The sequence below is a fragment of the Bos indicus genome, chromosome 3 (assembly GCF_029378745.1).
Source record: "Bos indicus isolate NIAB-ARS_2022 breed Sahiwal x Tharparkar chromosome 3, NIAB-ARS_B.indTharparkar_mat_pri_1.0, whole genome shotgun sequence".
Lineage (NCBI taxonomy): Eukaryota > Metazoa > Chordata > Mammalia > Artiodactyla > Bovidae > Bos > Bos indicus.
Genome location: NC_091762.1, coordinates 105,640,032 through 105,652,117, shown reverse-complemented (window position 1 = coordinate 105,652,117; position 12,086 = coordinate 105,640,032). Strand labels below are relative to the sequence as shown.

The following is a 12,086-nucleotide window of genomic DNA, read 5'->3' as shown; positions in this document are numbered from 1 at the left end:
TTGCATTGGGAGCGCAGAGTCTTAGCCACTGAATCACAAGGGAGGTTGCTGCATTTTAAAACTGATATTAATTTGTTACCTGAACAATCATGTTTATTCTTTAAAAATATCAGGAAATGAAGATAAGCAGAAAGCAAAACAAAAACCAAATCACTCTTAATTTTGCCATCCGGAGACCAGCCCTGCTGACTCTTGGTTTGTATTAATATATAAAAAACATCTATACTTAAAAAGTTGGAATCACATTGCTTTAAGGTTTTATAATCTGCTTTTTTCACTTAACCTATTGTGAAGTGGACATTTTAGAGATGTGTAACTCTCGACTTTGAAAACATAATGTTGAGAAAAAAAAAAAAAAAAACTACTGAAACACTCAGTGTGAAGCCCCACACATGACCCATTTACTACCTGAGGTTCTGAGGTCAGCTGAGCGATGTAACTGAAGGATTTCTGTCCAGGGCTGGGGTGAAAGCCCATTAAGATTTGGCTGCATCCCTTCCCAGAGGAGGGGATGGGATAGGGTGACTCACGGAGGACCCTTCTGCCCCTGAGCCCATTCCCAGTGGATGCGCCACTGGGTTCACCTGCATTTTCTGTGGTTAATTATTGAACACGAGGAGCTGGTGCTCTCCCCGACCTCTCCCTGTGCCTTACGTCTTCGCTGACTCAGCTCCTGCCTGGAACTGGCCAAGGAGGCCTCTTCCTCACTCATTCATCCAAAACCCTTTACTGACATCTGCCACCTACCTCCTGCCCGGGTGGGTGCTGGGCTGAGGCTCTGTCCCCGCCCTCCGAGCAGGCTGGGAGCCCTGTCCAGGGAGGGGTAAGTGGGCCAGGTGGAGCCCTGCCCTTCCTATGTCTCTGCACCCCACCCCATCTGCCCTGACTTCACAGATGATGAGACTGCCTCAGAAAAGGTGACTTTCTCAGGGTCACACACTGTAGGACTGGAATTTGAACCTGAGTCTCTGACTCGGAGCCCACGCTCCTGCTGTGATGAAAAAGTAAAGTGAAGTCACTCAGGCGTGTCTGACTCTTTGCGACCCCGTGGACCATAGCCTACCAGGCTCCTCCACCCAGGGAATTTTTCAGGCAAGAGTACTGGAGTGGGTTGCCATTTCCTTCTCCAGGGGATCTTCCCGACCCAGATTTCGAACCCTGGTCTCCTTCATTGCAGGCAAACGCTGATGAAACAGGAACACAAATAAAATGCTGTTGACTGTGACCTGGGGCTTCCCAGCTGGCGCTAGTGGTGAAGAACCTGCCTGCCAGTGCAGGAGACATAAGAGACGTGGGTTCGATCCCCGGGTTGGGAAGATCCCCTGAAGGAGGGCACGGCAACCCACTCTGTATTCTTGCCTGGAGAATCCCATGGACAGAGGAGCCTGGCAGGCTACAGTCCATGGGGTTGCAAAGAGTCAGACACGACTGAAGTGACTTTACACGCACACACGCAGACAGTGATTGGGAGGCAAGCACAGGGAGGGGGTGTTCTGAGCTGACGGTGGAATGGGGGCTCCCCCAGCAGGAGCATTGGGGTGAGGGGAGCTCGAGGGGAGCGTTTCCTCAGGCTCTGATGGTGAGGCGTTTCAGGCAGAGTGCAGTGGCAGCAGTCCCAGGTCGGGGCACTCTGGGAGCATTTCGGGCAGGCTGTGGGTCAATGCGTTCCAGAGAAACACATTCCCTCAGGAGTCTCTTCCAGGTGTGACACCCCCATCAAAAGGAGGAGTGCTTCCGGGAGACCAGCCTTGTTGCCCTTTGCTGCACCTGCAGCCTGTGCCCCCACATCCTATCTTCCCTCACATATTCACTCCTCTGTCCTTTCCCCTCTTCCTATCCACTGGGAAGTTAGGAACTCTGACTATCATCTCATCTCTGTCCTGGATATCCTGGTGACCTTGGGTGACTCCCTTTCCCACTCTGAGCCTCAGTTTCCTCATGTGTGCAATTGAGGTTAATTCGTGAGCTCATCATGAATCAGATGAGCTGGATTCTAAAGTTCCTTCCATTTCTAAATGTCTGGTTCTGGGCCACTCAGTAGCTTCCCACTGCCCTGTGGGGAGTTCCAGGCCTCGATGGCATGGCCCCCTGATGCCCGATTGCCCTCCCAACACCCTCTCCCCCTCTGCATCCTCCCTTCCCTATCTGTCTTCCCCGATGCCCTTTCCTTCCATAGCTGTCTCAGTATTTAATTTCATAAGAACCCGCAAAGGCAGAAGCAGTTGTCTTCATTCTGCAGATGAAGCTATGCTTAATAAGGAAGGGGGGTTCCTGGGTTCCTCTCTCGGCCAGCCCAGACAGACCTGCCCGCCACAGCTCAGTGTCCACCTCTGGGAGCTGTGGGTGGCATCAGGGGCAATTGAGAGGATTGTAAGTTTTCTGTGAGCCCAGCCACCTGGAGCTCGGAGGCTTTTCCCTTTGAGGTGCAGCACAGAGCCACAACTCCAGGGAACTCTGATTCTTAGTCCACTTTCCAGATTACTCCCCAGTAATTCTTCCCTCCTCTCCCCTTTCTATTCCTCCCCCTCCTCTTCTTCCTTCTTCCCTTCCTCCTCCTTCTCCTCCTCTGCAACCCCTTGCCAGAGGCTCCTCAGCTGCCCTGTCCATCCAGCATCTAACCCTCTCCTTCATGCTGCTATTGTAGATTTTTGCTGGTCTTCAGCTGCCTGGTGCTGTCTGTGCTGTCCACTATCCAGGAGCACCAGGAATTTGCCAACGAGTTTCTCCTCATCTTAGTGAGTGCTGGAGTCTGGGTCTGAGGGAGGTTGTGTGTGGGTAGCACCTCTGGGCTGAGGGTGAAGGTCAAGTGAGGCTTCACATAGCATATCTCAGAGAGTGGCTGTCTGTGCTGTGTTCCCTGACATGGTGGCTGTACTTCTCTGGGCTTCATAAAAGCCCAGAGGGCTTTATGGGTTGCCATAAAAGCCCACAGGGCTCCCCTGCTTTAAAGCAGATGTTGGGAGAGCTCCTGTCTCTATACTAGGGCTTATGATGGGCCCAGAGAAGGGGAGAGGAGGCCCACTCCTCAGGATCAAAGCTGCTAATACCACCCCTATGGGATCTGGTTTTAACCCCTAAACAGAAGCACTTCAGAGGGGCACTGTGACCGAAAAACACCCTTTGTGTCACCTGGTCAGGGTTACAGAGGCTGAGATGGCTGGGAGGGGGAGGGGAGGATGAGGAGCAGAAAAACTCAGACAGTTCATGGGCGCAGCAACAGGGGACAGACTTGAGCTTTCAGTCTCTCTGGAAGACATGGAAGAAGCCACTTGCCTTCCGGAAGCCTCCCCAGGTCCATCCAGGCGAATGAACCTCCAGGAGAGGCAGGCTGAGGAAATTCTAACATCCCTAACTCAGGGACTCCGGGCTGGGTGCTGTGTAATCTAGGCCCGGGGCCTGAATAGTGGGGACCAGAACTCAGGCCCCTGGTCCCACAGGAATTCGTGATGATCGTGGTGTTTGGTCTGGAGTACATCATCCGCGTCTGGTCTGCTGGATGCTGCTGCCGCTACCGAGGATGGCAGGGCCGCTTCCGTTTTGCCAGAAAACCCTTCTGTGTCATCGGTAATGGTCCTATCCCTCCTGCACCTGATCTTTGACCCCAAACCGTAGGGTTGACACCCTGACCCCAGGACCCTGGCTAGTGACACAGACTCAACGGACCTTCCCAGGCGCCCCCTCGGGCCCCAGGAACAACCCCCACCCCCCACCCCCAGCCTTGGGTCCAGGCACGGGGTAGGTGGGCTTTCTGGCGCTGGCCGTGACCTCGCCCCACTCCCCGCCTCTGCAGACTTCATCGTGTTCGTGGCCTCGGTGGCCGTCATCGCCGCGGGCACGCAGGGCAACATCTTTGCCACGTCCGCGCTGCGCAGCATGCGCTTCCTGCAGATCCTGCGCATGGTACGCATGGACCGCCGCGGCGGCACCTGGAAGCTGCTGGGCTCGGTCGTCTACGCGCACAGCAAGGTGAGGCCAGGCGGGGATGGAGGGGTGAGGGAGAGGGGCGTGTCCGGGGCGGAGCTGGAGCGGTAGGGGGCGGGGCCTGGCGGAGCCGGGGGCGGAGTTGGGGATTTAGGGGTGATGAACCGAGGAGCCTGGTGGGCCGCAATCCATGGGGTCGCTAAGAGTCGGACACGACTGAGCGACTTCACTTTCACTTTTCACTTTCATGAATTGGAGAAGGAAATGGCAACCCACTCCAGTATTCTTGCCTGGAGAATCCCAGGGACGGGGGAGCCTGGTAAGCTGCCGTCTATGGGGTCGCAAAGAGTCAGACACGACTGAAGCGACTTAGCGCAGCAGGGACCCAGCGCGACTGAACTGAACTGAATTGAAGGAATCCAGCGCCAGCGAGCCCACCGAGGCTGGGGGGGGGGGGCCGGGCAGGGGCGGGGTCAGGGGGCGTTCGGGACCAGGCCAGGAGGCGGGGCCTGAGGGGCAGAAGCTTTTGGGTTTAGAGGTCTACGCTTAATAGCGAAGTGGTGACCTGGAGTGGGGTCTGGGGGTGGAGCTGCGGTGGGACCGGATGTGGGGTCGGATGGAAGCCTGAAAGTGGGGGGCAGTGCAAGGTGGGCGAAGAGCTGAGCCTGGAAGCTGGAGGGTCAAGGGCAGGGCCGGGGCGGGGCGTGCTCTGAGGTTCTGTGAGGCCCTGGCTGTGCCCGAAAGGCGGGCAGGGTCTCCTGGAAGGGAGTTACTGAGAAACAAAGGCCGGCAGAGCGGCCACCAGGGACTTCCGAGAGGTGGGTACTCTTACCCCGTTCCGAACACCTCCCATAGGCCATTCTGGGAGCCGTCAACCTCCCCACCTGTGCCGGGTGGGTGGTCTCATCCTTTGCTGCCCCCACAGGAGCTGATCACCGCCTGGTACATTGGGTTCTTGGTGCTCATCTTCGCCTCCTTCCTGGTGTATCTGGCCGAGAAGGACGCCAACTCCGACTTCTCCTCCTACGCCGACTCGCTCTGGTGGGGGACGGTGCGTGAGGGTCTGTGCAGGGCCGCGCTTCTCCCTGGGACCCTCCCTGGCCTGATCATTGTGACCCCAAATCCCGTGACCAGCCCTTGTGTTGTCCCTCAGCTTCCCCCAGTGGACCAGCTTGTGCCCCCATCTAATTCTCTACATCAAGCCCTTGTGACCTCTACCCCTCTCCCCATCAGCAAGGGGGAGGGGGAGAATCTATTGACTAGGAACCAGGCCCTGTGACAAGTCCTAATGACCAGTTCCTGTGGGCAACCATGGAGGCCCCCCTCATGATCAGGCTCCCACCTCCCTGTGCCCCAGGAATCTCCTGTGGGTGGACCCCCTGACCAGCCCTGCAGGTAATTTGTTTGTGTCCCCAGATTACACTGACAACCATCGGTTATGGTGACAAGACACCACACACGTGGCTGGGCAGGGTCCTGGCTGCTGGCTTCGCCTTACTGGGCATCTCCTTCTTTGCCTTGCCTGCTGTGAGTCCCCTTTCACTTAGGATGGCCCAGCCTAGGGGAGGGGGTCCTGGGGAGAGAGCCTGCTAAGCCCCTGTCCAGCATTTGCATGGGTGGGGGAGACACCTCAGATGGGCAGCAGTAGGGGTACCTTTAAAGCCTTTGGCCGTCCCACCTCCAACCATGCCTATTGCCCTAGGGCATCCTCGGCTCTGGCTTTGCCCTGAAGGTGCAGGAGCAGCACCGACAGAAGCACTTTGAGAAGCGGAGGATGCCAGCAGCCAACCTCATCCAGGTACAGGGGCCCCAGGAAGCCCCTGAACTGAACTGGTGTGTCAGATCTGTATGCTGACCCTTGTGTACCACTTCACAACTATGACTCCACTCAGAGAGAATTTTCTGGAGCCACATGCCAGGTTAAGGACAGAGCTAGGAGGCTGGCCAAGATTGTCAGAAACTTCTCCCTCTTCTGCATGCCCAGTTCATGGCTAGCCAGAGCTGGCCCACTGCCCAGCTGCAGCCCCAGCTCTGCACGGCCTGAAGTGGAGTAGAGACTGGACAAGAGATCCTAGGCCCCAGGGGGAGACCCAGTCCTGCCACCCATCAGCGGTGCAGTCATCAGGAAGCCTGTTCTACTCCCAACACCTTAATTCATCCCACCAGCATCTCCACAAATGAATGTTATAACTGAAACCAAGAAAACACCTTGAAGGAAAGAAATGGTTCTTTGAAGAGCATTTAGCTGGGGCTTGGCCTGATCTGACCTCAAAGGGAAACTGCCCTGGGAAACTGACACTTGAGCAGAGAGCTGGAGGATGGGTAGTTAGCTAGGTGAGGAGGTGAAGGAGGGAGCCTTTGAGGTAAGGGAATGGCATGTGCAAAGGTCCTGTGGTAAAAGGGAGCAAGGTGTGTTTGATGAACGGGAAAGAATCTAGTGAGGCTGGAACAGAAAGCTCAAGTAGGAGTGTACAGTGGAAGGGTTTGGCTCAGTGGATGAGGCCCAGATCTGAGGTCAGAGAGAGAAATTTAACATTTTCCTAAGAACAGTGAGGATCCATTGACAGGTATGAAGCAGGAGGAAGGGGTGTTAATGATCAAATCTGTGTTTTGAAAAGTATTGAGTGGATTGGAGGGTGAGCTGTGTGAGTGGAGAGACCAGAGAAGAGACTCCAGCAATGGTCTGGGTGAGATGGGGCGGCAGGTGACTTGGACTAGGGTAGCAACAGATGAGATGGAAAGAAATGGGCAGATTCTGCATATTTAGGAGGTGAAATTAGTGGCATCAGGAGTGAGGGAGAGGGAGATGTCAGGGTGACTTCTAGTTTCTGGCTTGCCTGACTGGAGGGTTGATGCCCCTCCTCACTAAAGGCTGACTAGACTTGGGGCATGAAGAGTGAGTTTGGCTGGAACGTGAAGAGTCTGCAGAGCCTCTGAGCCCTGGGTGGGTGGGTGGGGCTGTGGAAGAGGCAGCTGATGTAGTGGTGTGCAGCTCTGGTGAGTAATGGGCTAGGCCTTGTGTGCAGACGGTAATGAAGCCCTGGGCATGGAGGTGCTTGCCCAGCAGGCAGAGAAAAGAAGAAAAGATGGTTTCTTTCCTTAAAGCTGAGCTTTAAGGAACCTGAGCATTTAGTGACTGGGAGGGCAGAGCTGAGCCAGTCAAGGAGGCAGAGAAGGAACACCCAGAGGGGTAGGAAAAAAGCAGGAGTATGTGGGCTGTTTCCCCCACTGTCTGAGGCATTCCCGAGGGACATGGGCTGAGGCAAGTGCTCTGAATTTTGGGGACTCTGTAACAGTCTTGTGCAAGAGAAACTCCTGCGAGAAATATCGGGCTGGCCAAAAAGTTCATTTGGGGTTTCCAGCCAATGGTGCAGAAAAACCCAAACGAACTTTTTGGCCAAACCAATAGTTCCAGGAACACTGGCACAGCTCACCTCTCCTGCTCTGACCCCCTCAGCTCAGGTCTGGCTTAGCATCCCCTTATCTCTCTTCCCCAGGGTGCAACCCCCCCCGCCCCGCCATCTCTGCTGTCTCCAGCCACCAGCCCAACTTTGCCTTCTCAGCATCCCTTGGGGCACAATGGCTGCTGTCCCCTGGGAACTGGCCTTCCAAGGGGCATTGTAGGGGCAGGTGGCTGGCACTGGCTGTGCCGAGAGACAGCTGGTATTGTGGTGCCCATAATTAATGAGACAGCTTTGGCAGCTGCTCCCCAGCCCAATCCAAGGGACTAGGCAAGCAGGAAGTAAAAATATTCCTGTCCTAGGAGGGTGCCTGGCCAGTGAGGTCAGCAGTGGGCTGGCCCTTAAAGACAAGAGGCATTTAAGAAGGATCCAGTTTTGCTTCCTCCTGCCCAGCACCTGTTGTTGTTGATCACCCCACTCACCCCAAGTCCCTACTGGCTCTTCTCTTTACCTGGGGGGAGAGGGGTAGTCCTTCCTCTTGTCTGACCCTCATCCCTGTTGCTGCAGAGGAGACCCAGCAACGTCACGGATGCTAAGGGGCTGGTAGTTGATGTACTTTCCTCCCCTCCTCAATCCCATGGGCAGTGGCAGGCAGCTGGGAAGAATGGGGTAGGGTTATTTTTAGTAGTAATAATTCATTTAGTCAGTATTCATTCCCCAGACATTGCAGAGCACCCACCATGTGCCAGAGGATACAGTGCTGACCAAGACACAGCTTACAGACTAAGGAGAGAGAAATACATTAATCAAATACACAATGAATAAATATATATCAGCTGTGGGAACTAGACATAACAAGAGTGGTTAACAGGGAAACTTGGTATTAAGTGCCTACTACGTGCCATGCACTGTGCTTGGCATTTAATGAACATTTCCCCGTTTAGTCCTCACAGCCTTGTTGCATGCATGCTAAGTCTCTTCTGTCATGTCCAACTCTTTGAGACCCTGTGGACTGTAGCCTGCCAGGCTTCTCTGTCCATGGGGATTCTCCAGGCAAAAATACTGGAGTGGGTAGCCATGCCCTCCTCCAGGGGATCTTCCTGACCTCTTATGTCTCCTGCATTGGCAGGTGGGTTCTTTACCACGAGCGCCATGTGGGAGGCCCCCACCACCCTGTTAGGCAAGTCGTACTGTGTCCATTTCACAGATGAGAAACTTAAGGCTCTGCAGCTTTATTTAATCGTCCACCCAAGTAGGTGGCAAAGCTGGAATTGGAAACCCACTTCTGCCTGATGGCAAAACCCCAGCACAGTCCAAGGCCTCTGGCTCTGAGGCTGACTGCACGTCACCTTGGGAGTCTTTTCTCCTCAGGCCTCCTTCTGGCCTTGCTGGTGGTTGTGGAGTTGGAACAAGCCTCTGGTTCTGAGTACCCTTCAACTGGCCTGAGGCCTGGGTTCTCTGGGGGGCTGAGAGGCCTCTCCAGTGCCGGGTCCCCCACCACCTCCTTCCGCTTCCTCCCACACTACCAGGCGGCATGGCGCCTCTACTCCACCGATGCGAGCCGGGCCTACCTGACGGCCACCTGGTACTACTACGATAGCCTCCTCCCGTCCTTCAGGTAGGCCTTCCCGTGGGGGGCAGGGAGGTGGGTGGCTGGCAGTAATGCCCCTGAGGACAGATGGCTGGGACACAGTCCTGGAGGCTGGGAAGGGGGTGATGGCTCCCACGGGGGCCTCTGGGGCTGGCTCTGCAGAACCTGTGTAATCCAGAGCCTGGAGGATCCTCTGTCCCACTCTGTTCTGCCAGGGAAGACGGGGACATTGGACTCAGGGCTGAGCCCTGGTCCTGGCAGTCTACAAGCTCCCCCAGAGCAGCTGCCCCTTGGGGCAGAGCCCAGCCAGCTCGCTCCCCTCAGTCTGAGTTGGGGTCAGCGTTAGCCCTTGGAGTGGATAGAGACACTGTGGTGTGGGCAAGAATGTATGTGCCAGAGTTACGTACTAACACCCACCCCAACACCCCACACATGCCTGCTCTTACTGTACCAGGCAGCAGCAGCCTTAGGGCCCAGAAGTGGGTTCACCCCACTGGCCCAAGCTGGGGTAAGACTGCATGGGGTGGCTCCACACAGGAGGTCATTAATAGCATCTCCAAGGTTCATGTGGCCAGGTGCCTGGCCACACCCTGGGGCGGGAATGAAGACCTTGGAGAGCGGCTCAGCACCGAGGGCTGCGAGGGAGGTGGGGCCAGGCTGCAGTGTTCAGCGTTTCTGCGGCTGCCTTTTTCACCTCATTAGTTCTCGCAGAGCAGCTGTTGCGTGATCCCACTCACCCGTACACCTGGCTGCCCCCTCCGTGCTTCCTCAGCCTTAAGGGGCTTCCCAGGGGAGGGGCAGGAGAGAAGGGGCTGGGAAGGGGGCCTCCCAGAATCACACTGGCTCCCCCACCTCTCCACCTGGCAGAGGCAAGCGCCCACCCCAAAGACAGGGATGGTGGTTAGATTATTAATAGAAAGAGCCCTTCTTTCTAGAAGCAGTCCTCAGGACTCAAGGCCAGGCCCTGGGAAGTAGGGCAGGGGCTAGTTTGTTAGAAATATGTGTGTGATGGGAAGGAATGATTTGGGGGTGATGGTCTTGGGTCCTCTGGGAAGAGAGTCAGAGCTTGGTTGGGCAATTCTGGGTCCACTGGTCCTTCTGCTCCCTGGACCTCAGTTTCCTCATCCGTGCAATGGGAAGGCAAAGAGAGGCAAGATCTATTTCTTGGGTTAGAGAAACAGGAGATGGCCTGGAGAGTTCAAAAGAAGCTGAGCCCTCAATCTAGTCTTGGAGAACCCAGCATGAGGGCTGCAGAAGGAAGTGGGCTGCCTATCAAATCTCCCTCCTCAGCCTCAGTTTCCCCTAAACTCCAGTCAGATCTGGAGGGCAGGATTTCAGGGCTGCTGCTGGCCTCCAGGTGGGCACGGCTCCGCGTGCAGGCACTCCGCTTGCTGAGCAGTGAGGTGGATTTGAGGTCTCTGCCTTCCCCCTTGGGAGGGTGCCCCCTAGTGGTGCCCATCCAGCACAATCATACCGGGCATCCTTGAGGGTTTCCCAGGAGCTAAGAAGAGAGAAGGAGAGAGGAAGGCTACTCTCCCGTTCCCACCCCTGCCTATGCGGGCCTGGTGTGTTCGCTGAGCATCTCCAGACAGGCTGGGCCCAGGGGGAATCCATCGGGAGCTCAGGGTCCTCAGGTGGGGGGCGGTGCCAGGGCCCTGCCTGCCGCTGACGGCGCCCTCTCCTGCAGAGAGCTGGCCCTCTTGTTTGAGCACGTGCAACGGGCCCGCAACGGGGGCCTACGGCCCCTGGAGGTACGGCGGGCGCCGGTACCCGACGGAGCGCCCTCCCGTTACCCGCCCGTTGCCACCTGCCACCGGCCGGGCAGCGCCTCCTTCTGCCCTGGGGAAAGGTAGGGGCCCCCCGGGGCTGCCACCTCCTCTTGCTTCTCCTCCTCCTCTTCCATTCTCTGTCTCATCCTCTCTTGGACCTGTCTCCAGCCACTGTGTGGGTGTCTGGGCCTGTGCTGGGGACTCCCAGGCCTTTTCAGGAGGCCTGGGCAGTTGTCATCAGATGGCCTGACAGGTATAGACCGACGGTCTCTCTGGAAAGGCCAGAGTTGACTCACCGTTTCGTCACCTGGGACTCCAGGGGCCTGAGTCGGGGAGATGTCCACACCATCCTTTCCCATCACCTCCTCCATTCATTCCATTGTCCTCTTTCTTTCTCTGTTTCCACGTCCCCCTCACTCTTCCATCCCTGCACCCCCATCCCTCCCGGGAAGCTGGAGAGAGGAGGAGGCCGCTGGCCACAGGTGCTTACGGCTCAGGTAATCGTGGGCACCGTCCCGGGGTGTGAGGGCTGGGGCCCCACCTCCCCAGCATGTTCCTCGAGAAGGGGCTTGACACTGAACTCGCCTCTTGGGAATGAGATGCCAGCTGGAAAGAGAGCTCTGTGACTAAGAACTGCTGAAGGGCCTATGTAAACTCAACCAGTGACTAATGCTCTTGTCTTGTGCAAGCCTCATCCACAGCTTTGCTAATCCCAGAGCCTCCTCCTGGGATTCTCCCACAATGCCTTTCTTTCTCACGGAAGGACATTTTGCTGTCCTGCCAATCTCTCTCCCCTTGACCTGCCTCTCCTGGAGATTTTGCATCTTAAAAGAACAAAGAAAGAACAATGCTTACCCCCACATAAATGTTCATAAATAGTGGAATTTCAGGCATACTTGGATAAGGGAAGCCCACTAACTCACTGTATATGGGAAAGTGACTATTCCTACAGAGGTATAGCTTTGAGGCCAAGGGTTCAATCCCCACCCGCTCTCGTCATCATCCCCTGTCCTCTGCCCATTGGTTTGTTTTATTTCATCTTTGCATTCACCCCTGAATCAGTCAGGTGGACATTTGGGCCTTGAGCCTCAGGTGTGATTCTGAGCCCTAGGCTCAGAACAAGGGAGGGGAACAGAGGTGAACTACTTGGGGATCAGAAGGAGACGCTATGAAAGCCTCTGCTGCTTGGTGCTGTGTGTCCTTGAGAAAGTCATCAAGCCACTCTGAGCCTCAGGGTTCTGGGCAGAAAATTAGCAGTGTGAAGGCTGCTCAGGGGCTGATCTGGATTTCTGGGCTGAAAAGGCTCAGGGAACAGGGAAGAGGGGGTTCTGGTGCAGAGATTGCAGGGAGCAGAATTCCTTTCCCGGTCTCAGTGAGGGCAGTTCTGGCCAGGGGCTGAATAAG

The 12,086-nt window shown here is 56.0% G+C and overlaps 1 protein-coding gene across 2 annotated transcripts in view; it reads left to right on the top strand.

Moving 5' to 3' along the window:
* KCNQ4 (potassium voltage-gated channel subfamily Q member 4) overlaps positions 1 to 12,086 on the top strand; it is a 58,761-nt gene that overhangs the window by 28,390 nt on the left and 18,285 nt on the right. Inside the window, exons 2-9 of one of the 2 annotated variants that reach the window (XM_070786761.1) lie at positions 2,645 to 2,735; positions 3,438 to 3,564; positions 3,791 to 3,966; positions 4,847 to 4,972; positions 5,338 to 5,448; positions 5,624 to 5,719; positions 8,852 to 8,940; positions 10,601 to 10,762. In XM_070786761.1, the coding sequence (XP_070642862.1) occupies positions 2,645 to 2,735; positions 3,438 to 3,564; positions 3,791 to 3,966; positions 4,847 to 4,972; positions 5,338 to 5,448; positions 5,624 to 5,719; positions 8,852 to 8,940; positions 10,601 to 10,762 (978 nt within the window). The remainder of the gene's footprint in view (positions 1 to 2,644; positions 2,736 to 3,437; positions 3,565 to 3,790; positions 3,967 to 4,846; positions 4,973 to 5,337; positions 5,449 to 5,623; positions 5,720 to 8,851; positions 8,941 to 10,600; positions 10,763 to 12,086) is intronic. The other variant, XM_070786762.1, reaches the window with a different exon arrangement.